The sequence below is a fragment of the Chrysemys picta genome, chromosome 4 (assembly GCF_011386835.1).
Source record: "Chrysemys picta bellii isolate R12L10 chromosome 4, ASM1138683v2, whole genome shotgun sequence".
NCBI classification, from domain to species: domain Eukaryota; kingdom Metazoa; phylum Chordata; order Testudines; family Emydidae; genus Chrysemys; species Chrysemys picta.
The window spans coordinates 32,565,167-32,592,042 of NC_088794.1; the positions used below are offsets into that span (position 1 = coordinate 32,565,167).

Genomic DNA, 26,876 nt, shown 5'->3' on the forward strand with positions numbered 1-26,876 from the left:
GGGTTGTTTACCTGCTGCGTCCGCAGGTTCGGCTGATCGCAGCTCCCACTGACTGCGGTTCGCTGCTGGAAGCGGCGCGGGCGGCAGGTTCAGCCGCCCGCGGCTCCCACTGGCTGCAGTTCGCTGCTCCAGGCCAATGGGAGCTGCTGGAAGCGGCAGCCAGCCCGCGTCGCTTCCAGCAGCTCCCATTGGCCTGGAGCAGCGAACCGCAGCCAGTGGGAGCCGCGATCGGCCGAACCTGCGGACGCGGCAAGTAAACAACCCAGCCCGGCCCGCCAGGGGCTTTCCCTGCACAAGTGGCGGAACAAGTTTGGGAACTACTGCCAAAGAGAAATTCCTGGTGATAGAAAAGGCATTTTCCTCTGTATTGGCTACAGGAGGCTGGGACTGTAAATGTCCAAGCAATACAAATGTTATCCTTAGTAGCAAGTAGAAAACATCAAAGTTCATGCAGTCTCTGTAAGTGATTTCTGACAACCAATATGCCATGCAGCCCAAATTTTTGAGTACCTGGTATATGTCAGGGGACTGTTCCCACAGAGGCCACAAGAAAAAAATTCTTTTGCAGGTTTTTTGCCTCTAAATATCTATTTGTTTATATAAGACATCTCTGTTGCATAAGCGATCTATTAACAACTGTTGACTGAACCATACCCCTATGGGGCAGAGGACTTTCCCTATAGGCCAGCTAGAGGACATAGATATCTTATTTGAGGCTCATGGTTGTTTCAGAGTCTTCAATGGGGACCTACTATACTTATTTTTGGTTTAGCTACCACTCAAACGGCATATTTCACGTCAAACAAGAAAAACCGTACTCTGAGAAAACTCTTGGAGCTAATTTGGGTTAAAACATCACCAAGGCTAGGTGAGACCATAACATCCCATTAATTCTTTGAGGTGGGTCACTGAATTACTTGCACACTTCATTTGTGTCAAATAAATAAATAAATAAAATAAAAATGAAATGCTGCCAATCATGTATTCTCCAAGTATGCTTTACTGCCCATTTGCTACTTGCCTCAGAACAGAAGACATCAAGATGCTCTCCTCTACGGTACAATTAATGAAAAAAGTTAAATCAAAATCAAACAAATAATAGCTTGAATCACTTTCTGCCTCAGGAAAAAAACAACCACCATTCTTGTGTCCTTGATACAAGTGGGAGGCAGAAGAGGAAGACTTCATGTTAGTAATGGCACTTCTGCTGGTACTGGAAACAACCAAACCCTCATGGTTCTTTTATACTAGTGTGCTTTTCACTGGGTCTCCATTTTGTGCTCTCTTGAAACATACTGATCTTTTTGTAGTATCCAAAAGATCCAAAGCCCAGAGATTCTCACTGAGCAGAGAACTTGGCAAATGACCTTTTGTAAGAGAAGACACATCAGACTGACTAGCTTTGTAATGGTTGGGATGAAGTCTGATAAGGTGGCAAGATTTAGGTAAATACAGATGCTCTCCTACAAAAAAAAAATCAAATTATGCCATTTTTGGTTTATTGTGCCAAAATTCTGGAGATGGACCTCTCATACAAGGAATAGCTCCAAACGGGGGTCGGGGGGGGGAGAGAGGAGGAGGAGGCAGCTGTCTCTTGAACAAGCTCTGAAGAGAGACCTCAATTTGGAAGAACGATGTAATCAGACTACTGAGGATATGCTTTTGCTCATTTTGTACACTAGGAAATTCTCCCTCAATACACATCTCACACAGAAGATGTTAAAAGGATAATTCATTCCAGTACTCCCAAGATGCAAAAAGGGGACTACACCTGGATTTAATAACCATACTTAACTGAGCCTTCTCAGATACAAGCATCAAACCATTCCAAATGGAGGATCCTAAATTGAAACAGCCTCTAATGTTAGAGTAGGACTTCTTGCTTGTTTTCTGCTTCATCTTTCCATTGTCTGATCAATTTCCTCAGTAAGCAGTGAACTACGCTTACTTGACCAAAACTAGGAAGGACACCTAGCAATCACATTACATGAAACACTGTACAGCAACAGTTTGTGTACACCTTTAGTTGCAATGGATATGGCAGTATCTTATCTGGTTTTCCCTGTGAATTAGTCCTCAACTTTTATTGTTGAGCTGACTAAACGGCTTTAGCACCTTTATGGTTATTTAAACCAAAAACATAGTTCCCCTCACAAGAGGCATCTGTAGAATTGAGGACTACAGATAGAAGGGAAAATCATGAGTACTTACCTTAAAATTCTGTTTCTATGAAGATGACATCATGCAGGAGTCTCAGTCTTAGATCTCCAACATGAGTTATGGAGGGAAAATCCCCTAGTTCTTAGGATTTTTGGTCCTCTGAGGCACTTATAGACCAGTTCAAAGACACTGCCTTACTAATTATGCTTCAATGCCCTGGAGGCTCCAGAACATTCCAGCCAGTTCCTTTTAAGAGAAGGAAGCAAGTAGTCCCCTAAACTCCAAATTGATAAAGCCAAACAATTCATTTACTCATATGCTTTTTAAAAAATAAATATATATCAAATAATACCAAAAGTCAACCAGATAGGAAATGGAGGAAAGAGTGCCCATAGGGCAAATGCACAAGACATCCTCTCAATATTTAAAAACTCAAATTCAGAGGGGAAGCGGGTGGCTAGGTGAGTGAGAAGCCTGCATAATATATTTAGAGAAGCAGCATAATTTTCCCTTCTCTGAAGATACTATCAATGTAAGATTTTCACTTTTGGGGAGTAAATAGTTTGAGGGAAGTCCCAATACTCATGAAATAATTAAATACTATAATAGGCAAAGCAAACAAGGAAAAATCCAAATCAGTAAGTGAGAATGTGACTATAAAAAAGTCACAATGAAGTCTGATTTCTTGTAATTGGGAACATATTTAAAAAAAAAAAAAAAAAAAAAAAAAAAAAAAAAAAAAGGCAAGCCCTATAAGCAAAGAGTTTGGGCTCTTCATACTACAAAAAACAGACTGAAGTTGTAGTTCCATCCTCAAGATCAAATCCGCTCAAAAATACTTGAAAATTTATGGATATATGTAAAGCAACCACATGATCCTATGCCCAGGACTGAAAATCTTCCTATAGTAGGCAATGGGAAGTATTCTGTTTAGGACTGGTATCAATTGAAATACTGTCTTCAAGACACAAGACAGCTTCCCAGACAGTCTTTTAACATGTTGCTCTAGCGACAGCATTACCGAGGAAATAAGAGGTAAAAAACAGAAAACTGATTGCATTTCCAAGGCTTTTCATCTGCTCCAAGAACCCCCCAGAGAGTCTTAAGTTAAGGGCTTGGAGAAGGGCCACTTTTCTGGGTTGAGCATGCAGGTGTTGGGGAAAAGTTAAACAAAACAAACACACCACACGGGAAGTCTCACAAAAATAAAACACAACCCATCTGGGTTAGGAAATGTTGTATGAGTCCATAGCAGCACCCTTTATTGTAAAATCTGCTATAAGGTGAGTCAATCCCTAGTGTATGAAGCATACTAATTCTAGGAGCTGAAGTCACTCCCATGTGGAAAGTGATCTTGTACACAAGGCACCTTAGCTCACAAATACAGAGTTAATCAAAGAAGCCTTCAACAGTTCTGTCTGAAACATAAAAGGGTGCCTTTTAACGCTGAATTTGAAGTGTCGAGATCTGATAGTTGTCTCATGATAGGCTGACAAACATACAGTGCCAAATTAAACTAGGATAAGTATAGGAAATTATATTCCAACAAGTGGAGCTATTTAAAAAGGAGTCTATGTGCAATTAAAAAGTCACCATAGATGGCCGAAATCTCTTTGTAGCCTCCTTCTGAGATGTTGGGAGTAGGGAGACCTGCTTGAGGACATCACATACTTAAAACTGTATCTTGAATGTAATTAACTGTCAGTGAGTGTGCATATCACTTGGCTTTGATGCATCTGTTTCCTCCTGGGATGGGTTTGGATTTTGAATATTATAATGCCACCCAATGAGACCAGCACTGGATGTGCAGAGAGTCTTATAAGAGACTCCATCTTGGTGTGCACAGAGAGAACTCTGGCACTTGCTAATCAAAGCAAGAAAACTTATTCTAACCTCATCTCAAGGAAAGGAAGGAAGGATAGCAGACAGACAGTGACACCAAACATTGGGTCCAGATGCAAAAAAGGGAAACAAAAACCTCAAGCTTCCAGGAACCATGGGAACAAGAGGGAGAACAAGTATGTTTTATAGTCCAAGAGGTCCCCACAGATCTGAAATTCCCTATGACATCCTGACTCCACAGGCAGACTAGGAGTCTCATCTAGGGTGCTGACAAGTATTCATATTGTAGTGAAATGCCCATACCTCCTCTGTGATCATAAGTAGCAGAGAGAGACAGTGTTCTACTGAAGTAAGAACCTGGGATTTTGATTTGCCAAGGAAATTTCCCCAGTAGGTCTGTAAAAAGTGTTCTTCAATTAAATAGGGGTGCATTAAGGAATCCAAAGGTCTTGAAACTCAGAGCCTCCCAAAAGGACGAGTGGGGAAAAAAAAAAAATAGAAATCCTGAAACAGATCAGAGAAATATCATGCTGTGCATAGTCTCCAAAATCTGAAAATGGAAGTAGGGCTTTTGAGGTGCTGCACGCCTGTAAAACCATAATGCACAGAACCTGTACATTTGGGTAAACTCCAAAAGATTTGCTGGTTCGAAAGCTATATCAAGGCCTCCCGAAGCACATGGAGAATCTTTTCAGGATGGTGACAAGACTCAGATGATAGTAAACAGTGCACAGTCATGATCCCCATGGATACACTGAGGGATTCTGGTTCCAGCAATATGAATCCATGATATTATAGAGATAAACTGGGTGAGAGAATATCTTTTATTGGACCAACTTCTATAGGTGAGAGAGACAAGCTTTTGAGCTTACACAGAGCTCTTCTTCAGGTCTGGGAAATATACTCAGAGTGTCACAGCTAAATAGAAGGTGAAACAGATTGTTTAGCAGAGTGAACATATATTTCAAGGAATCATTCAAGGTGAAGTGACCAGTTAACACCACTCCAGTCAGAGGGAAAAACCAACACGGCTACAACAGCACTGCATACAATGCATGACATTATGGCATGTGGCACTGACTTCAATGGTGCCAACATGACGGAATTTCTAAACACATTCTGTAAAAGCCTATGGCCCAAGAATGTTCACAGACCAATTGCGTAGGTACTGTCAGAACATGGTGATGTAAACATCATCATCTAGGAGTTGAGAAAACTGCCAAGAGTCCTGGACTCCAAAGTGCTGATGAAAGGCACCAACACACTCAGAGATGTTCTTCCACACATACCCTAAAGGTGCTGATTTGCCTCAAGGTACTGCTGCTTCAAATACGCCAAGGAATCCTAGAGGTATAGTCCTCCTTAAAACAGCCTGAGATCGTCATACTTGAGAGGAACCAAGGGTCTTCACAAGTAGTGTTTTGACTTAGCACTGGGTCACATGACAGTTTTCAACCAGCACTTTCTGCCAGTCCAAACAGCATCAGTAAGAGCCTGAACTCCACACCTCAGGTGTTCTCTCTCTCTCTCTCAATGGCACTTTCTGCTAGAACCCAGATTTCATCCATTGGAAATAGCAGATTGAGAATTCCCCAATAATGCCGAAATCTGAATTTAAAAGAACCTAAAAAGAAAATCTTAACATACATAAAAACGTGAGCTAAAGGAGAAAACTTTACTGATTCAAAAAGTAAGTGACTAGCTCAAAGCTAGATAACAGAAAAAGATACCCAGCTTCTAAATAGAGGCTGCAGGGCGAACCAGAGCTGTGCTGGTTAGAACTTTAGGGCAGCTCCTGCAATAAGCTCCTTTGCCAGCTTTAGTCAGGGGAGAGGGGGAGAAAAAACAAAATGGAATGTTCTGGGTCCTTTGAGGCACATGATGTTGAAGCCTGCTGATTAAGACAGTCCCCTTGAGACAATCTACAACTGCCTCAAAGGGCCAAAAATCTCATGAGCTAAGGAGATTCCTGCATGACTCATGCTGGAGCCAAGAGAGCTAAGAATGAAAATTCTGCATTGATAACATCTTTAAAGAAAGTCATTTCCCTTCTTTTGATGTGCTGGAGAATAGTAATATTTCAAATTACCCTGTATAGTAAGTAGTTTTTTCTCATCAATGAGATCCCACAATAGCTGAGGCTGTTGGAATATGAGATCTAGCTAGATGATTGTCTTGTCCCAGTTTGGCCCTTATAACTGAGAAGGCCTTATTAAGTAAGGCTGTCAAGAGAACAGCTACAGAGAACCAAAGCTCTCTCTCTCTCTCTGAAGTTTCTCTTACCTCGGGGTTACTTAAAGAATCTTGAAAGTCCAAGGTATAAAGCCAAGGGTCAGTGAGATGCTTGCCTATAAAGGAAGTTAAAGGAGAGGTTCTGGTAAGTTCAGGAGTACAGTACCTTGATTAATTCAGTCACTGAGAGCAGTGAGTTTGAACAAAAAGGGTAAAATGATCCTGCAAGAGATACAGAATGATGCTCCATATAGTGCACATATCTGACATGCTGCACCGGTGAATGAGGAAGTTATAAAATGCTACAGCTGCTTCTTAAACTTAGACTAAGGAAAATGAAGAGAAAGACACGTTGGAGGTTACCAAAAATTGCATCCCAAAAGGTCTTTGCTTGAATGACAGGCACTTTATTCAGAAGATAGTTTGCTTTGGTGGACGTGAAAACAGAATCTTATATTACATCAGTAGCACTATAGCATGAATATAAAGACAAACAGTGTAAGGCTCTGGAGCATTGAAGACAATGCCACACAATGAATACAAAAAATTCAGTTCCAAATATAACCAAACAGGAAATGTTTTTTAATTTACTTTTAAAATACATATGAAATAAAAAGTAATATAATGCATGGTCTTCACACAGACAATATTTGTAAACTTTATAGTTTACAAAAGCTAGTGGGTACTACTTTGGGTTTTTTTTTTTTTAAATCAAGTCTATTTCTGCACTTAATCTTCAATGCTGTCATTAAGAAAAGCCAGCTTCTTAACCTGTATGCCAAAACAAAAACTATATCTTCAATGGATAACAAGGGGGAAACACCCCAATAATGTAGTCAGTTTCAGTTCAAGAAACCTATTGCAAAATTAAAACTCAAACTTATATGTCCAATCTTTAAATGTGTCTAAAATTTAAGCAGAAAAAGACCCTCAGCAACATCATTTCATTGATCAGGGCAGCAAGTAAATGTTTTTCTGTTTTGGCTAAGATATTCAGAAGTTATTTCTCTTCCTCCTAACCTCCATCTCCACTTCATAAATACAGTTTATCATTTCATTCTACTGTTATCACTCCAGTCCAGCTACTGTGTGGAGGTTCTTTTGAAGTTGCTATACTCCACTGAAATTCAATTGAATGTTGTGATGTACCACTTATATAGGACAGCCTGGGGAAACATTTTACCCAATGCACCCGATACCTTAGACAGCAGCAAATTAGTTAAATCCAAAACAGCCATGTCGTCTTGCAGAAGAAAAAAACCCCAATAAAGTCATGGAACTTATTGTTAGCAAGATAAAACTAAAGAATCAAAAAATTGGACAATGCACAGATTTTAGACCACAGTGGTTTTTCAAAATGAAATAAAGTTAACTTTCAGTATCTAGATATTTCTAGGAATCTGGGTCTCAAGAATGCAGATAAACTTTGACATGAAACAGTAAACTGCTCTATAAAGGGGCTACTTACCGATTGTAAACACATGTTTTCCAATACATTACCGCCACAGAGCCACAACTTAGGAAATGTGTGCTTAATTACATGACCATAGAATCATATTTAGCAAGCCTTCGCAGTTTGAGCACGTGCGCAAATTCCATCACATTCTAGGTTTCACTAGTCAAGGGTATAAATATGCCAGCCCTCTAGTGGTTCCTGGAATTCCTCTACTTATAGAAGCCTTATTTAGAGTTGGGCTTTGAAGTAGAGGGGAGATTCAGTGTGGTTCTGTGGAGGCAATGAATTTATAGAACAAGATTTACTGCTGGTAGCCCATCCACTTTGCTTCTCTATGCTGCTATCTCCATAGAACCCTGCTGTATGAAACATTAACAAGCAGTGAATTCCTTGAGGAGGTGGGAGCTGAGGTGCTCTGCAGAGTTAAACAACAACTGAAGCACTGCTCTCCTGAAATCAGGATGTGTTCTTTATGCAATGATGAGAGAATGTGTGGGTGTGAGGTGAAGTCCACATAACAGCCCTAAAGATTTCAGATAAGGGCTTGCTGTGGAGCTATACCATTTGGAAAGCCAGCTACCTAGCCCCGTAAATCCAGGAGGAGATCTTCAGATGCAATGAGCATCAGCTAGTTCATAACATTACTAAACGCAGTCTTATCCATTTAGAAAATCTGACCTCTAGCTTTTTCTCCAATGGACAAAAATTGTTTCACTTTCCAAATATCTTAGTTCTACCTAAAGTGGTAGATGACAGCTCTCCGCATCCAGGATGTGACTCACTTCCCCAGGAACACCATGGAGCTTTGGGAAAGATAGGCAGCAATACCGACAGACTGAGAAGACAGTCTAATACCATTAATGTGAAAATTTGGGATGAGACTTAAAAACTGCCTTGTCTTTGTTGAATGCTGTAGAACAGAGGTTCTCAAACTGGGGGTCAGGACCCCTCAGGGGTCACGAGGTTATTACATGGGGGGTTGCGAGCTGTCATCCTCCACCCCAAACCCCGCTTTGCCTCCAGCATTTATAATGGTATTAAATATATAAAAATGTGTCTTTAATTTATAAGGGGGGGGGGGTCGCACTCAGAGGCTTGCTGTGCGAAAGGGGTCACCAGTACAAAAGTTTGAGAACCATTGCAGTAGAAGGTGGGTTGACTGCCAAGGCTTGTAACTTCATGAAGCTCATGGCCAAGGAAGAGGCCACCGGAAATGATACCTTCAGTGAGAGGCGGTATAGTGAGCAAGAATCCAGATGAATGGGCCCTTCTACAGGTTTGATTAACCCCAAAGTCAAGTCTCCCATATCAGTTAGGTTTCACAATGGGAGGATACTAGTTTGTAAGACCCTTTAAAAAAATGTTTCACAAAATACCATGGACCATAAGCAGACCTTAGCCATAGCTAAAAATAGGATAGCCTTTACAGCAAAGAGAAAGCCCAATATAACTGGACCCAGACAAACCTCTTAAACTGGCTCAATTGGCAGCATAACACTTCCTACCACATGGCTTTTTGGACTCCAGTAGGGCAACAAGAAGACATCTTGACCTAGAAACCCATCAACAATATTGCCAAGTGAAACCACTTGAGGTCTGGGTGAGCTACCCTACCATTCAGCTGGGACAAAAAATCTTCACTCTGGAGAAGTGACTAGACGACTTCTGGACAGGGCCAACCTGACATGCCTGAGATCAATGATCCTGTTGAACCTTCCCCAGTATTTTGGGGAAAAGAAAAAAAACCAAAAGGAGTAGAGGAGTCTTCTTTCTTATTACAAAAGGCAGAACACCTGATATGCATTGTGATCTCAAGTAGCATTTCAGACACTTGTCTTGGCATACAACAAGGAAGCCCATATCTGGACGACCACCAGAATCTGAGTGATCTCTTATGCAGATCTGTACGATGCCAACTCAGATTGTCAAGTGAGGTATTGTTTGTGCTAGCCAGATGCAGAGCAGAGTGTCCCCGTTTGTTTCAGATGCACCACTCTCACAGACGGATTGCCTCCTGACTCAGAGGTGACACAGCACTACCCTTTCTAGTTCAGAAGAGTACAGCCCAGATTAAAGGCTACAGTTATCTCAACAGCAGGCGAAGAGAAGGGGACCCCCTTCAAGACACTCTCTAGCAGTGTGCTCCATCAAGAGTCTGCTGAGGGAGAAGGATATCAAGCTGAGAACACTTGTTCTGTACAGATTCCATCACCCTTGCAAGGAGCACATCTGCAGCAACACAAAAGAAGTGACAACATGCAGGTGACCCTCAGGCTGAACATTTTCAAATAAAAATCCCATTGACTGTTTTGGGCTGGATTTAGCTGGGTCTACTGTCTAGATCGGATCTCTGATATTCTGAGAATCAAGCTAGAGCCCTTGCAGAATCTACTGTATCCCCTACAAAGCTTAGAGCCTAAGTTGAGACCAAGATTTATTTACTTTCAGATAAATAGAGAGAAAGCAATCCCCCTACCCGCCCCATAGTAGAAGCTACCCTGCTGTACAACTGAGCTCCTATGAGCCAGACAAGCAATAAATACATCTGCACGTCTCAACAAAGCAGGTCAGTTACAACCACTATCAAGCACTTGGTGAATACACAAGGAGTTGCTGCCAGCCCAAAGCTCAACACCTTATACTAGTAGTGCTTGTTGCCTGCCATGAATCTAAAGTACTTCTTATGTCTTCCTTATTGAGACAGGGAAACGAGAATCTTGAAAGCCAAGGCCCCTGAACTAGTCCTGAGAGTTGATGATAGGAATTATGCTCCCTAACAAAACCATGTGGAATCTGGATTTCCTTAGGTATTATTCAATCTGCAAGTGGCCAGAACAGGGTGCAGGCTACTAAGTCTTTCAGAAAGTGAAAAATATCAGGAGAAAGGTTTTGGCACCACATCTACAGAGCTCCCATTTTCAACAGAGAGTCAACACTACTTTTTCCAGCAGTGTGTGAGAAGGATGTCTAAAAAGGGTACGGAACAGAGCTTGGGTTTTGGCATGGTTTCAAACTAAAGGTGCATCCCTGTTTGACCATGTGTAAGATTCAGTCTGAAGAAATGGCTTGCCCACCTCCCCCAAAAAAGGAACAGTTACCAAACAAGAGTAAAAGAGGGAAAAGGGTGAAAAATCTAAGTCTTACAACTGGTTATTAGTCCCATCCTCAGATACTGCCTAGATGCATTGCATACTGCTGCAGCGTAGAGGAGAAAGCTTTTCCTCCTCCAACGGGGATGGAAAGACTTCCAAGACTGTCTGGGCCCTGTGCCAGGCAGCTCCAGAAGAGTACTCTCGAAACTGCAACATTTGGAACCAGAAGGCACCTTTTAGGAGCCAAGTGATTCAAATTTAGAAACCTGGCTGTGGGTCTGGTGGCCTTCAGTTTCTTTAAGGCCTCATCAGTCCCTTAGAAGAGTGAATCCATTATGTTGCCTTCAGCCTGTGCCAAAAGTTCAAAATTCCACAGCCAGAAAGATCTTCCGCAAGAAAGACTGGCATGGTCAAAACCAAACAGCTTCACTGGATATGTCAAAAGGGATCCTAAGCAAATGCCTACATAGACTTATGGGTCCTCAAAGACCTTGAGGAACTCCTTTTTTGTCCATTAGAATAAATTGGGCCTAAAAGGCCATCCTAAACTATAATTAGGACTTACATAGGGGCATAACAGCCTGGCAGCAAGAGGCCTTGAGCATCAGGACTGCAGAGAAATAACCTATTAGGCATACCTAACTTCTGGATGTTTTGTTTCCCGGGGTAAATGCCATTTTCCCAGCTTCCGATTTATCATTTGCAACCAAAACCACAAGTGAGCGTGTGGAAGAATATTGAGAGATTAGCTCAAATTCCTCCCTAGCTCTTGGTCCAAAGCATGTGATTTCCTAGAAACCAAGGCAGCCAAGACAGACTGGTTGCAGACCTCTTCAGCCAGTTCCAGCAGACTTTAATTGATAGAGAAGACTACTTTCTCTTGGAGATTCAAGATGTTAAAATAATGTGTTATTTCTGTGCAAAGTCACTAAATGGATCTCCAGAGCGATCAGTCCATCAAGTCCTCAGTAACACCAGGGCCTTCAGAGGAAAGGAGAAAGTGGGTAAGAGCCTCGTCAGAGGATGTGGTAGAAAAATAACCTCAGGACTGGCCTTCCAGTTTCTCTTTTAGAAGCATTTGACATCATCAAGCAGAACTACTAATTGTGAGGGCTGAGGTAAGGGAACCCAGACAAGACTGCCTTCTACAAAGAAAATGACCTGTTTCATCATCACTCCCTGGAGAAATCACTAACTCAGGAGGCAGAGGATCAAAGGCCTAAAAGCCCTAAGATGCACAATACCCATATGGAGAAAAGCCTAGGTAAGATTTAAACTCTGAAGCTGCCTAAGATGACATTTAATGCTCCACAGATGCTCCAGTACAGAAAACTAGGCTCCTTTTTACATAGCGTTGCAGTAGAAAGTGGAAAAGAAACCTGTTTTTCTTGGTTTCAAGAAGTTCAAATCACCAAAATTAGATTCAGTAAGAACTGTGATCCAATGGATTTGAAAGTGATACCAGCTTGCTCCAGAAACATGGCTTTCATAGCATCAAGGTCCTATTTGCAAAGCTCTAGGAAACGCTGAGGTACAGAGAAAATCTCACTTAAACCATTTTGATAGACCCTGAAGGTGAAGTAGTAGGAGCTTGGTACTATGATAATTTGAGTCTCCAATATCCCATCTATTGGAGTATTCAAAGGGCACTGACTTCTGGTGCTTTAGTCAGATGGATCCATCTTGCCATAGATGACCAGTCCACCTGCTTCTATTCTTCTTGTGATCCCAGTATAGGTGACTTCTCCAAATTCTAGGAGTCTGGTGGGATGCTTACCAGAGCACCCCTTTATCTTATAATATTTCCTCTTCAAAACACCAACCAACTACTATTCAAAGGGATTTGGTGATTCACATGGCACATGTGGGGCTCTGAGGAGGCATGGTCATGAGAATACTGCATTAACGTGATTAAAGTTTCTAACTAAATCCAGGCATATTATTTCAGATGTCATATTCTTTCACTAATGTTTCAGAGACAATAATAAAATCACCAGTAACATACAATACAAAATTCACCACACTTATTTTCTATTTGACAGCAGTAGCTCAGTCAACAGTAGGTGGAGGAGGGCAAAAAGAGGAAAGGGAAAATGTTAATTTAAATGTTTTACTAAGAATTTTAAAGAGGTCTTGTCTTGCCCTGCCTAATGATTTCTGTGCAAATAACAAATCCTTAAAGAACCTTTAACTGCTAAATCAGACCCACAGAGAAAATTTGTATATAACAAAAGATATTTGTATATTTATCCAGTTGCAGCAGAAAATAAGATCTTGGCTTCCAGAGATGTAAGTGAACGTTGACCTTCAGTCAGCCTTGTGCTGGACTGTTGTTTACATAAATACAAACCTTGTAACCATATGCAAATCAGCAGATACAAACATCTTCAAGATTACTGTAAAATATTTGTGACAACCATTTGCATAGCAGCCTCCTCTCAACTTGCCTGAAGGAAAAAAAGTGCATTTTCTACCATGACTGGATGTTTTGTTTTAGACACACTTCAATATACATGGTGAATTGTTTGCAAGATCTCTTAACACTGAAGCTGAAGATGTTCCAAAATTAAGAGTTGTGAAACTAAATTTAATTTCTACTATCACGTCATGTCCTGGTACTAGTGTTTGTTATTCTCTGAACAATTATCTAGTCATTCTGCATCTGAAGTTTTTTACCTCATAAGATAACGCAAAACAAGAAAAACACCTTACTAGATAAAAGCAACAAAATCCAAGCTGTCTGGCCATGACAATAACCAGATGTGACCAAGAGAAGCGAAATAAGAACTATGCTGATGCCTTTATTTTAATTCATTGCAATAAGATACTCTCTCAACAGAATTGGGAAAATGTGTTTTTGATGGAAGCTTTAAGCTTCACCAAAATATGTTTCCCACACTGCTTCAAATTTAATAACTATTACACTTAAAGTCTAATTGTACACTGCCTGTAACATTGCTTTACAGGCCTGAGAAAGGAAGAAATACATAGTGATAGTCTTTTGTTTCACAGCCATTTGTTTGAAATCAGTAACATCTTAAAACAAACAAAAAAATGAAGAAATGTAGTTTGCTCGTTGTAGTCTTATAACCAGAAAACATTACACATTTATGAAGTTGGCATGTCAATCATAAAACAAAGAAAGGAGAAATAATTTCTCTGCTTGATCATTGCCTTGACAGGAAGCTACAGAATCACATATACACCTATCTCCTTCATCTGACTTCCCATGCAATAGAAAGAGGGCTCCTTTAATTGCAGTAGCATCGGTAATCAGCTGGGCCAACTACAGCAGATGCTCAAATACTGCAGTAACAAGGACCTTAAGAATACTTACCTAAATAGGCAGTTTTATTGTGGACTCAAGAGGCTATTCTAACCAATACCCTGAAATACACCTGAAGAATGAAAGCATTCCTTAAATGAATGGCAGAAGGATGGACGCTGAATTCTGAAAATGCAGCTTTTTAGAATGGGCCTGCAGATTTCAAGTGTTTGTTAACGCACCACTGCACCAATGTAACCCTAATGTGTAAGGCCTTACTAGTGCATTAATTTTATTGCATGACAACATGAATTAATTTAGCAATCGGACTGGTCAACCTGTTTTTCTACATCCAAGACCTACTCGACGTAGTAAAATACAGCAATGATCTACTAATGGGATTGTATATAAATAGTCGTGCTTAGATAAAAATTATTCTAACATAATAGTCAAATATTTTGGATCTTCAATAAATCAAAACAAAACTTTATCCAAGGAAATATTAGTATGAACTGGTTGAATTATCTGCTTATTATTTTCTATTTGTAATAAGGCTCCAACTGAGATCAAGGCCCCATTGTGTTTATAATGCCCAACACAAAATAAGAGACAGTTCCTCCCACAATTATATGCATTTTTGGTAAGCATATAGAATTAAACTACTGCAATAAAAGTCCATACACGGGCAATTTAATTTAACAGGATGTTACAGACTGTGTATAATCTATAGTATTTCTGAAAAATAGGAATAAACACTCAAAAACCAGACACCGATCCATACCAATTTTAGGTTCAAGTTTTCAGGAAGATGTGTGTCTAAGTACAAACGTATACGCCCGACTTGGGTGCGCAAGTCCCAAGTGTGTACATGTATATAGGCATATATACAGACAATCTGAACTGAATCCCTCTAGTGGGATTTTGCATACACTTGTTTGAGATTGTTGGCCTTAGTGCCAACAACATTTAAATGGTCACACTAAACCTTTTAATAAATCAGAGACTGAAGGAAGTCCAACACCTGAAGTAACAAAAATTTTACTTTTACCACCAAACATTATTTCAAAAGGCTAATAATATAACCCCTTCTGAACTGATTAACGTAACTGTTACTTAGATTAAGAAACTTTCTATTAAGTTCCTGCTCAATAATGGAACTTGACAACAGGGTTTAATGGAAATACCAACTATAGTGGTGCAGCTACATGTTGCTACCATGCTCTGAGTCCCATTTACCAGAGCAGCACCACTCTGAAGGCTAAAGTTACCCAACAGAACAAGAATATAAAAACAGATATTACCATTTTGTAAATTTCTACAGATATGCAAGAAATTCCTCATTTACCCTACATCATTATGATGATTATTTCTCTGCTAGGTAAATAAAGGCAAACAAAGTTACCTAGTATTCATTTTGTGTGTCTGAAAACCTAAATAGGGATCAAGAACCAAACTAGTTGCTAGGTCATCATTTTCACACAGCTCCTTGGCAGACATTCCAGAGGAAGGCACGTAGCGACTTTGGCCCTCAAATCCTGAAGCACCACTACCTGCGAAAAGCAAACACACCAGGGTTACTTAAATAGAAAACTATTCAATCTTATAGTATCCTCCCTTTAAAAGGGCAACGCCACCAAGGATACCAGCAGCAACAAGAAGTGCGAGGCACTGCACTAGTGCAGCTCTGGCTTGGATGCCCTCAATCAGCTGGGACACCAGCTAAAAGTAAATCCCTTTAAGAGAGACCACTCTGCTATCACCAGGGATTCCAGCAGCCTGTTTTGTTGATTGGAAGTATAATGGGAGAGGGGAAGAAGCGAGGTCCATGAGTGTGATCTCTGCCCTGTGAGTTCATGATGTAGGTTCTCATTCTTTCGTTTTATTTGATCTCCTTTGGTCTCTGTGGCAAGGGGCCATGAAACAATTAGGATGCTATCTTTCTTGGACCGGGTGAAAGACCAGATGAAACGGCAGCTTTCTCTAATTCTAGGCTGACCTAGAATTTGGTTTAGATGATCTCCTATTATTTAAATATGGCCAGGAAACTGACATTTCTTTCAGATGCAGACCTTGCAAACAGTCTCACATACCATCCTTGCCTAGAGGTTAGATTGTTGCAGTGTGCTTCACAAAAACCTCCTAAAACCATTCAGCAAATGAAGCTGGGGCTAAGTTTGGAAGCATGCTTTTTATAGTGGTATACCTGAACTTAAGGTTATTGTAACAGTACTCCAAGATCCGCAAGAAAGGGGATTGCTGGTAGGACGTTCTCCTTGACCTTGGAACTTGTACCATTTCACCCAGAATGAAGTAACCCAAATCTGTTAACATTTCAGACGTGCAAAAGGCCCATCTAAAGAGGATAATTAGGAGAGTAATGAGTCGTCAGGAAGGGGGAAAGTGAGGACACAAAGGGAAGATTGTTTTTCCTAGCTATTGTTGGTTAGTAGTGCTACGCAGAATGGATGGTGTAATTTGATTTTTAAAATACTGTTAAGGGTGCCTAAAGATATGTGCTCATAAAATCATTACCAGTACAAAATTCAGCAATATTTGCCTCAGATTTTAAATTAACAACATAAAAGTAAAGCCTGATTTTCCAAACTCCAAATACCAGTGTTACCTGAAATTTGTATCCGGTTCTCTACTTGAAATCCATAATAAAAATTTAAATTTGTTTTTAAGAAACCTCAGTTTTACAATGGATTACTGACGTAGGTGTGACTAATAAAATTGGGGTTTACCTATACAAGCATGATATTTATGTAACTTTCACAACTAGTTCCACAAGATTAGTGGACAAATTATTATTTTAGAATATATCTAAAGTCCACTCTGCAACCATGTTAGTTCTTAGCCGTCACATATTAAGGATGTTTGCTGTATGCAATTTTTTCCCACTGAATTCAAAATAAATCAAAGTTAAATCATTTGAATTTAACTTTTCAATGGGACTTAATAGAAACTTATTTCTGAAATAATCACGACTGAATTACAAGTATAATAAAAATATTCTACTGCTAAAAACAGCCTTCCCAGTTAACTAACCATGTATCTCAAGATTTCAGAATAAGCAATTAAAAAGCTAACAAATCAGTAAGCAAGATGCTACTATGATTCACATCACAACCCAACCCCACAAACATGTACATACATCTGCTTGATCTTCTCTCAACTCCATTTTTGCTAGTCTTTGGATTCTCCTTTCCAGTGTGCTGCAACTTGGACTCATTCTGCTGATGTTCATTAGACAACTTTCCTCCATTTTTCCTGCCATTCACCACCATGTTCTTGGATTCTCCCAGCCACTTCATTCCCACAGACAGCCTGACCCAGTTGCATTTAGTCACTTTTCAAAAGGCTTGGAGAAGTGGGTCAATAATTTCAGTTTCAATTCCTAGTGGAAACAAAACACCAAAATATACAAAAAGATTAAAACTAAATGAGAAGCCATTTTCAAAGCACAGTTTTAAGACAAAATCTCAGAGGTGCTCAGGAATGGTAAGAATTATTGTAAAACTATAACAAATTACAAGAACCATAAGCTTTAAAAAATAATAATCAAGAAACCAACTGAGTACTTGCTAGTTTGAAATATTTAAAGGACTTATACTTTGATACAAACAAAAGTTTCACTGATCAGGATGCACAACTGGAAGTTATGCATGTCAAAGCACCATGTCTTTGAAGAGACAAGAGAGTATCAGCAACTGGGCTGATTAATGCTGAAAGGCATTATTACTTCTACATTACCATATGGTACCATAAGCGTGTGAAGTACTTTATAGACATAAGTAATCCAAAAAAGTTTCTCACCCCAAAACAGTTTACAATCTGAGTTGGTCTATGGAGCTTGTAAATACTACGAGTCCTATTTTTTTTATTTTTAAAGATGAATCTTAAAAGTTATAAACTTAACCAGCATAGGTGATGGTGATTATCATGTCAACTGGCATTATGCTCACGGGGTTTATAACTTTCTGGCAGCACTCAGGGTACAGAAAGAAACAAAACAGATTTCATATGACTCAAACTAGGAGCCCTGGCAGAAGCCATCACAGACACCCTTATTTATTTGTGATCAAGTGCAACAAACACTTGATCCACAGCAGTGGAGGTTCTGAAACAGGGTAAGAAAACTTGACACCTCCATATCAGAAAATACTGGGGGAATGCTACCCAATAAGTGTTTGACATTTCTGATGGAAACAATGATTCAAAGTTTCATTTTAAATCATGTTTTCAAACACACACAGTTCGACCACTTATAAAAATAGTATATACAATAGGCCAGAAGCAGCTCCAGGCGTAAAATGTCTGACAATCATGCCCTCCCCAAAGAAAGCTGTAGCCCAGCTGCCTGTGATGGACTCTGGTGATGCACTGCTGCTGTCCACCCCATATTCAACTGTAAGCACTAGAGCATATTTAGAAGGCACTTAAAGGATCCAGGTCTTAGATGGTTTCTCCTGTTTGTATAAGTCTTTCACACAGCCATAACTTAGGCTATGTCTATATTAGCACTTTTGTTGATATCACTTACGTCGCTCACGGGTGTGGAAAAAACCCACCCCCTTAAGCGACATAAATTACACTGACAGAAGCGCTGGTGTCGACAGAGCTATGTCAGCGGGAGACACTCTCCCACTGACACATCTACCACCGCTCACTGGGGCTGGTTTAATTATGTTGACAGAAGAGCTCTCTCCCGTGGACATAGCGCAGCTACATGGGAGATTTTACAATGACGCAGCTGCATCGGCACAGCTATGCCACTGTAAGGTCTCTAGTGTAGACATGGCCATAAGCTACAATATTGACACAGGGATCACAGTGTTCACTGTAATCGTGAATTTGAATGAAGTCTGTGACCCCCACAGCAGCAGCTCCTTACCCATTCAAGCATTGCAAGCTGGTCCACATGGTCACAGGAGGTGCAGAGGGTCAAATTTGACTGGTGTTGCAAGCTGGCCCACGGAGTCACAATGCCAATCAAATATGACCCACTTCCCCACCATCTCCATAGGGGCAGATGCGCCAAACCTGAGTGGTGCAGTGACTACATGGGCCACCTTGCGACACCTGGAGCAGGGAGGGGGGCCCAGCCCTGTGGGATAAGAGCCGTTGCTGAAGGGTAAGTGTGGAGTGGGCTCGCTGTCCAACCACAGCTCCACCCTATGAGCCCCCCATTCCCTGTGACATATCCTGGTTTTCCTGCACCTCTGCTGGGACAGTTATTAAAATTTTTCCTGAAAAAATTGTAGCCTTAAATATAACAATCTAAATCAGCTCTGAGTGATGATGCTTACATTTAAAGCCAATGTTTCATTTGGACAAAATTACCAAACAAGTGATGGATATCATATGGTGCTCAAATTCTTTGGTTAATCATTCAGTGCTGATAAATACAAAACACTTCAGTTTTGAAACCAAGTTCAGGAAATCCCCATTAAAAATTAATGGTCTCTGAAACATCTGGATAAATGGAATTTTGAATGACTATGTAGGGATTAAAAATTACATTAGACCAAAATCTGGGATTTGCTATATTCATCCCTCAACTGGTAACAAAAGAAAACCAGCTAGATTAAGAGAGCAGTGACAGGTATAATTCAAACCATAATGACTAGCAAAAAATTTTTGTACCATTATCATATGATTTTGGTAACAGATATTCTTTACATCATTAGTGCTAGAAATCAATGACTGATAATACTGAAAAAATGAGAATCCCAATTTTTACATAGTAGAAAGCATTCACTTCTACCTTCATCAGTTTGTGAGACTCAGATACTCAAGTGTTGAAATTTGAGTGGAAAATGGCAAAGACAGTAATGAGAATGATGTGACTTTACAGTTAAATATCTCAGTTTGCCACACACATGAAAGACTAGTAAATGTTTTCAAGCTATGGTCCTGGAGTAGTAAATAAAAAAGAAAACATGTTGATCCCCGATAGGGAAATATTCCATTGCAAGCACTGATATCTGAGGGAATAATATTGCAGCACAGTTAACTACAGCTTCTGGAAGCAGAGGAGACAGAATTTATGAGTTCTAAAGGTCCACTTAAAAGTTCTGAGTGTGCCTAGTTTCTGAGTAGAATACTCAACTGTCAGAACTGATGGAAACATATGCGATAAAGTAAGCAGATTATTTTCTAGTATACCTCCTGATAGACAACTGTATTTCTATGTGAAAGAACACTAACTTGTTTTGAACTGTAAAGCACAACTTGACATTACTCTAGGAAGAGCAATTAAAACAGAATGAACTAATAAGGAACACAAACAGCAGAGACAACTGACAACATTATAAATGGATTGGGGGGGGGGGGGAGAGACATCAAAAGCAAAGGTTAAATCTGTTCATTTAAAATTCAGAGTTTAAAACTAGTAGTGATCTAATGGCCTGAGGCTCTCTCTACATCTACTGGTCCATGTAAAAAATTATGTCTAGCTCAATGGGCCAGTAGTAAGTAGTGTCACAATTAGAGCAGAAAATCTACAGTATGTAAATGACCGGCAAACCTCACTTTTTGTTCACAGCCTTTTGCACAAATAATTATAATATCAGCAACCCATTACTGCTTCTGTATACCACTGTAACTTGATCCTTGTGATCACATGATTTGTAGAGAAAGTGATCTAGTTCTAAACAATCTGAAAATTGCATTTAGATATTGTAGGAGTTAAATTGAAAAAGCAGGGTCCGTTTCATAGCATCAAATAAATGAGTACACAATGAGTTTGTCACTCAATTTACAGTATTACCAGTTGAAAAGTGTTGTATCCTAGCAGATTAGATTGCAAGATTTTTAGTGACCTAATCAGATATTTTAGAAAAATCTTTGAGTGCAATACATATAAATTCTCAACGTTTGGGAAAAGTATGCCACATTGTTCAGTGTATGTTTTCATCAGTTAAAAATAATTCTATTAGGCATCCTATGCCTCCAAAGTGCTCAGTGACATATAATAAAGTAAATGTTTGTAATACAGATGGCTAGAAGTACTGTCAAAAGACTGCAAATAATTATTCAAACAAAAGATAAAGGAAAAACATGACAAGTATGGACAGAAGTTTTAACAAAACTACAAGCTCCAAAACCTACTAGAACGCTAATCCAAAGATCTAGAGGTTCAAGAACCTTTTCTGGTAATTGTCATATCATAAAACAAAGTGAAATTATTCAGAATGCAATGGAAAGCATATGACCAAAAAAAAAATGGTTTGGAATTTTCCTCAGAAAAGCTATGCAGCAGGAAGTTTTGGTTAAACCACTGCAGCTATGGAGGCAGATTATATGTATTTCAATTAAATCTGTGTTAGCAACTCTTTGCTGTGAAGAGGTAACAAATATCATGTGGACATGAATTCAGTCCAGCATCTTTTACTGAATTTTGCTAAGCTACAATAAAATGAAGTACAGGCAATTGAAGTCTGTTGGAAAGGAACTTTTTATTGTAGCAGATGAGTTCTAACATAGCCACATTAAGTGTTTCTGTCCAACTGTGACATGTGAAAGAATCACATCAGTTACACTTCAGCCAGGAAAACAAACACGCTACATGAAGGAGGAAACTAGGCTTGAGTCAGTTTAACTCTGGTTCTGCAGATGTCACTGAAGAAACACTATTTGTAAATTCAGAATAGGTACAATTTTTTTGGGGGGGGGGGGAGAGAAGAGGGAGAGGATGGAGGAGGAGAATAATACATGACAACAGTTTGGATAAGACAAGAAAGGAGGGAAAGGGGGACAGGAGAGAGATCCATGGGGGAGAAACAAAAGCAACGCTAACTTGCTAAATTTTAAGGTAAAGACGGTCTCTGTAGCCAAAAATTAAAAAAAAAAAAAAAAACACAAACAAACATACAGCCAGAGAAGTATCATGGCCCCCAATGGTAGATTTTATGAGGTTTAAATTAAATTCTGAAATAATTCTCTAACATTCTCTAAAATGTGGTACATTGTGCAACACTATTTAATTTGAACAATTAGAGAAAAATGTAATTTCTCTTTAACACCCAGAGATCTAGCTAATGCTGTCGAAAATCAAGTGCTACTATGAAAGAGGCAAAGTGCAAAAGCTACACTTTCTAGTGTAGAATGTTTTACAGAGCCAATAAAACACAACAGGGGCAAGCAGATTTTTACAAGTCCACTCTAGCTCAAAACTATATGAAAACATTACTACACAAAAACACAGACACACACTCTAAAGTGGCCTCTGTTTATCTTGTCTTAGGGTTTTATACTGCCACCCATCACTGTAATAGCCATGTAGCCACATTAGAATGGCAATAGTGAAGTCCCCAGCATATCTGATGGAATCTCAGGCTCTTCTTCCTTTTCAAGTGGTAGAAACCTCTGCTTGGGGGTAAATTTTCACCCCCCACATACATTTAAGGGTCCTTGTTAGTCTTTCAAACTAAGTAACCCTATAAACTACATAAATAAAATCTAACTTGGGCTTCTCTGCAGGAAATTTACTAGCTAATTACACCAGTGTAACTCTTATTCTGGAACAAGAGTGTCCACATGGTGAGTTACACAAGTATAACTATGGTATAATTATACTGGTAAATTTCACCATGTAAACAAGCCCTTAGTTTCAATGTACAGCCTAATCTCACTCCACATCTCTCACACTTTGAGTGCTGACTTCAAGATGATAAATTCAATTACATTTATCAGCTTCTAAACTCTGTTGGAGATCTATTTTTATTTTTTTTATTAAACAGAGCACCTCTTAGTGTGCTCTCTGAACACCCCCCCAAAACTATAAGGTACACAAAGATAAAGTGGCTAATCATATATGTAAAAATGCCATATTTACATTACTTCACATCCCTAGAAAACACAGTGTAAAACGTAAAGTGCTGTGGTTAGTCAAAGAATTAGATCATCTGGCAGAACCCTATTTAAAAAGCATTCTTGCAGTACTCATTTCACTAAGTTTTTTTCATGTCACTTGCCCACATTGCTTAATACAGTATTAATGAAATCACGCCACCAATATTAGGCCTAGTCTACACTTGTAGCAGAGTGTAGGGGACATGTAGCTACACACCACAGTGAAAAACAAGCTGCATCCACACTCACTGTGCTGTGCAGCTACACGCAGCAGTAAAAAGCTCTGGAAGGGGGGAAACTTTTCCCTGGTACCCACCCCCTGCCAGAGAATTTTCCACCTGAGTCTTTCATGGCAGCAGGGAAAGGCTCTGGAAGTAGAAAACTATATTGCTAAAAATAGCAGTGTAGATGTAGGAGGCATTGCTTGGGTAAGTAAAGCACCACATAGGACACATTCCTTAAGATTCAGGCATGTAGGGCACTCTCCTCACCTAAGCTGTGCCTCACCGTCTATACCGGTATTTATACCCACGCTACCTAGGCATGCAGTGTCTGTACTCTGCACACCGCCATAAATGTAGACCTACCCTTAGAGTGCTGCAATATACCTCTGAATGTACTTTTTATAAACTTCTATTTTCACATAGTTACAGCTTCTGTAACAGTTACTTTTTTCTCTGAAGTTTCTTGTACTTCTGAACCAAAGGTGAAATGTTCTGGGAAGTTTATAACGGTTCAGTTTGGCCAATTCTGAGATCTCAAATGTATTTTTCAAAAGTTTGTAAGTTTTTCAGATACTCTTTTGTGATGAAATATCTCAGAAGACAACTTTTTTTTTTTTTTTAAATGGAAGCTTGCTATGGATTTACCCCTTAACATAGACAAATGTCTTTGATAGGTTTGAAAAAAATTGGCCTAAAAATACTTGGGTAACACACATTACAGAAACTGTAGACTGACTAGTTCCATCCCTCAAGCTCACAAAGGAATTACACAATCTTCAACATTTGACTGTTCTGGACCTACCTGTAAACAAACCATACCTCCCTTGAATTCCCTACTGCGTTTATTTAGATCACACATTAAATACAATTTTCATACAGACTGGGACTTTACTACAGAGAGCACCAAGCTCTAGATCAGGGGTGGCCAACCTGAGCCTGAGAAGGAGCCAGAATTTACCAATGTACATTACCAAAGAGCCACATTAACATGTCAGCAGCCCCCCCCCCATTAGCTCCAGCCCTCCCTGCTCCCAGCACCTCCCACTCCCTCCCCGCACCTCTGGATCAGCTGTTTTGTGGCATGCAGGAGGGGGAGTGGGAGGAACGAAGGCTCAGGAGAGGGGGCAGGAAGGGGTGGTGTGGGGGCAGGGCCTGTGGCAGAGCCAGGGGTTGAGCACCCCCCGGCACATTGGAAAGTTGGTGCCTGTAGCTCCAGCCCTGGAGTCAGTGCCTATACAACAAGCCGCATACTAAACTTCTGAAGAGCCGCACGTGGCTCCGGAGCCACAGGTTGGCCACCCCTACTCTAGAAAGCGTGTTTTGAAACTGGCAGAACATCCAGCAAAAAAGTTGCCAGTTATGCTGGACTCTTGTTGATTGGGTGAAAGGTAGGCTTGACGGCCTTTCCATTGAGCATCCAAGCTACTAATTTCAAGTTTTGCATGCTCTTTAGGATGCATTGCATAGAGCAAGGGTCGGCAACATTTGGCACGCGGCTCGCCAGGGTAAGCACCCTGGTGGGCCGGGCCAGTTTATTTACCTGCTGACGCAGCAGGTTCGGCCGATCGTGGCCCCCACTGGCCGCGGTTCGCCGTTCCGGGCCAATGGGGGCGGCAGGAAGCCGCAGCCAGCGCATCCCTCGCCCACGCTGCTTCTCGTCGCCCCCATTGGCCCGGGACAGCGAACTGCGGCCAGTGGGGGCCGCGATTGGCCGAACCTGCCGCGTCAGCAGGACTATTACCTGTACTGCTGTACTACCAAGAGGCATCATTGTGGTAGGGATGATCTAAGGCATTGCAGTGAACACTATATAGTGGCAAGACATACGAATTATTGTTGCAGTTAGAACCATAATGGAATTTCTTTAATTTTAGGAAAGTATCACTGTAAAGCCACAAAAATTGGTAAGGTGGCCCAGGCCTTTGAGTGTATGGTGTTCAAAGAATGAAATCAAATACGCTGTGGACTCACTTCTGCAATATTCACCATATCAGAGATGTAGAGCTTAATTCAGTGTAAAAGGAAACTTTAAAATAAGCCTCAACACATCCACAACAAAGGTGATATAAAGTATACAAGTGGCATTTACTCTAATCTGCCATACTAGACATCCCTCATTAGTAACTGTATTATTTAAAGCCAACAGACAAGTTTCTCATTATAGTTTGAATTAAAATAAGATACAACCAACCACATCCATAGAGCCTGTTTTGCTTTCATAGCAGTCACAATTCAAACTGTTTGGGAAATCTTATGGAAAACCAAAACCATCTGATTCATCAGTTCAACCACTGCAGGCTTACAATGGGATAAAAACCCAAAGTTTCTTTTTGCAAAGTGGAAAAACCTCAAATGACAGCCACTCTTTTTACTGTATTAGAACCTCCTATGTAGCACTCAACCTTAACAAGGAATCCACTTTGTCAAAAGAGGAATTTCTGAAGAGGGAAAGGAAAAAAGAGGGATTTGGGAAGCAGCACAGGATGAAGTTAGATTACACACTGCAACACCCAGAGATCAGTAGTAATTCCACTTTACACCACAAGAAAGATGTCAAATAGTCTCAGAAAGGAAGACAATGAGGACAGAGTTAACTAATTAAGATTGGGACTAGGCTCTCAGGTCAATTTAAGGTTGGGTAGGGAGAAAAATGAACACTAAAGAACCATATCTGTTTAAAATTCCTCCTCTTACCCTCCCTGCCTTTTTAGTTTGACACAGTTGAGACTTCTGGAGAGAAGGGTTAAAGTGAAGCAGTGGAAGGATCTGGACAAAAACTACATCTGCCTATGTTGGATAGCCCTAATGATTGAACAAGAGACACAAACTTCATCTTCTTCAGTATCTCATTGGTCTTTCTACTGAATAAGGTCTTCACGTTAAAGGAGAAATCCCCGATTTTGGCATAAGATGCCTAGCCTTGATGCAGTGATGCCAGCAAATGCAAGCAGAGCATGATGTCAGATGCAAGTTATTGATGACACAGAGGGCATACTTAGGAACCACACCCCTCAGCAATGATGTCTTTCACTTCCTTTTCTTCTTACTTCAGGAGATAATCAAGTAAAGGGAGCATCATGTACCAAAGTCTGATTTGATATTGGGGCACAACAGCCTGATAATTATCAACATAAATCTCCGCCAAACAAAAAGTACACTTCTACCCAATACATCTTCTTGACTTCTTTGTCAGATGGAGCAGAACATCCAACCCTAGAACCCTTTGGGCCTACACAGCAATGAAACAGCCCCGCAGCCTGAGCATGAGTTGGGTGGCATGGGCCAGCTGCAGGTTTTTCTTTGTTGTGCAGACATACCCCAAGATGTGGGATGTTTCAACATGAGATGGATTAAAAGGGGAGGCATGGAAAAGGAATCTGGAGAAGACTGCTCAAGGATCCTGAAAACCTCAAAGACTCATAGCAGAGACCAAAAGGGAATGAGAATCTGCCCAATCAAAGCTCTCTTGTGAATGGAGCTGTTCAGGAGAGCCTCCAAGCCCATCTCAGAAGTTATGGTGGCCAACACAGGCAACTCCCCTCCCCCCGCCCCCCATATTAGAGACTCTGAACTCTCAGACCCTTGTACACTCCCAGATTCTAAGGAGAACTCACCACAAAATACCTCTGAAGAGGAACGGGATAAAAATGCACTGCCACCAAAGAACTAACACTACCCCCAAAACAAAAAGTCTTCAATGCAGAAAGGGGCATGTTCACTAGATCAGCTGGTCCCTGTCTGGGAGCAAA

The 26,876-nt window shown here is 40.4% G+C and overlaps 1 protein-coding gene across 3 annotated transcripts in view; it reads right to left on the reverse strand.

The window, feature by feature from the left end:
• KMT5B (lysine methyltransferase 5B) overlaps positions 1-26,876 on the reverse strand; it is a 52,982-nt gene that overhangs the window by 20,989 nt on the left and 5,117 nt on the right. For 2 of the 3 annotated variants that reach the window (XM_005307298.5, XM_042862154.2), the window contains exons 2-3: positions 17,202-17,444; positions 15,450-15,597 (exon numbers count right to left, since the gene is read on the reverse strand). In XM_005307298.5, the coding sequence (XP_005307355.1) occupies positions 15,450-15,597; positions 17,202-17,361 (308 nt within the window). In that variant the 5' untranslated portion in view covers positions 17,362-17,444. Of the gene's footprint in view, positions 1-15,449; positions 15,598-16,250; positions 16,388-17,201; positions 17,445-26,876 lie in introns of those variants that run through there. The other variant, XM_065591986.1, reaches the window with a different exon arrangement.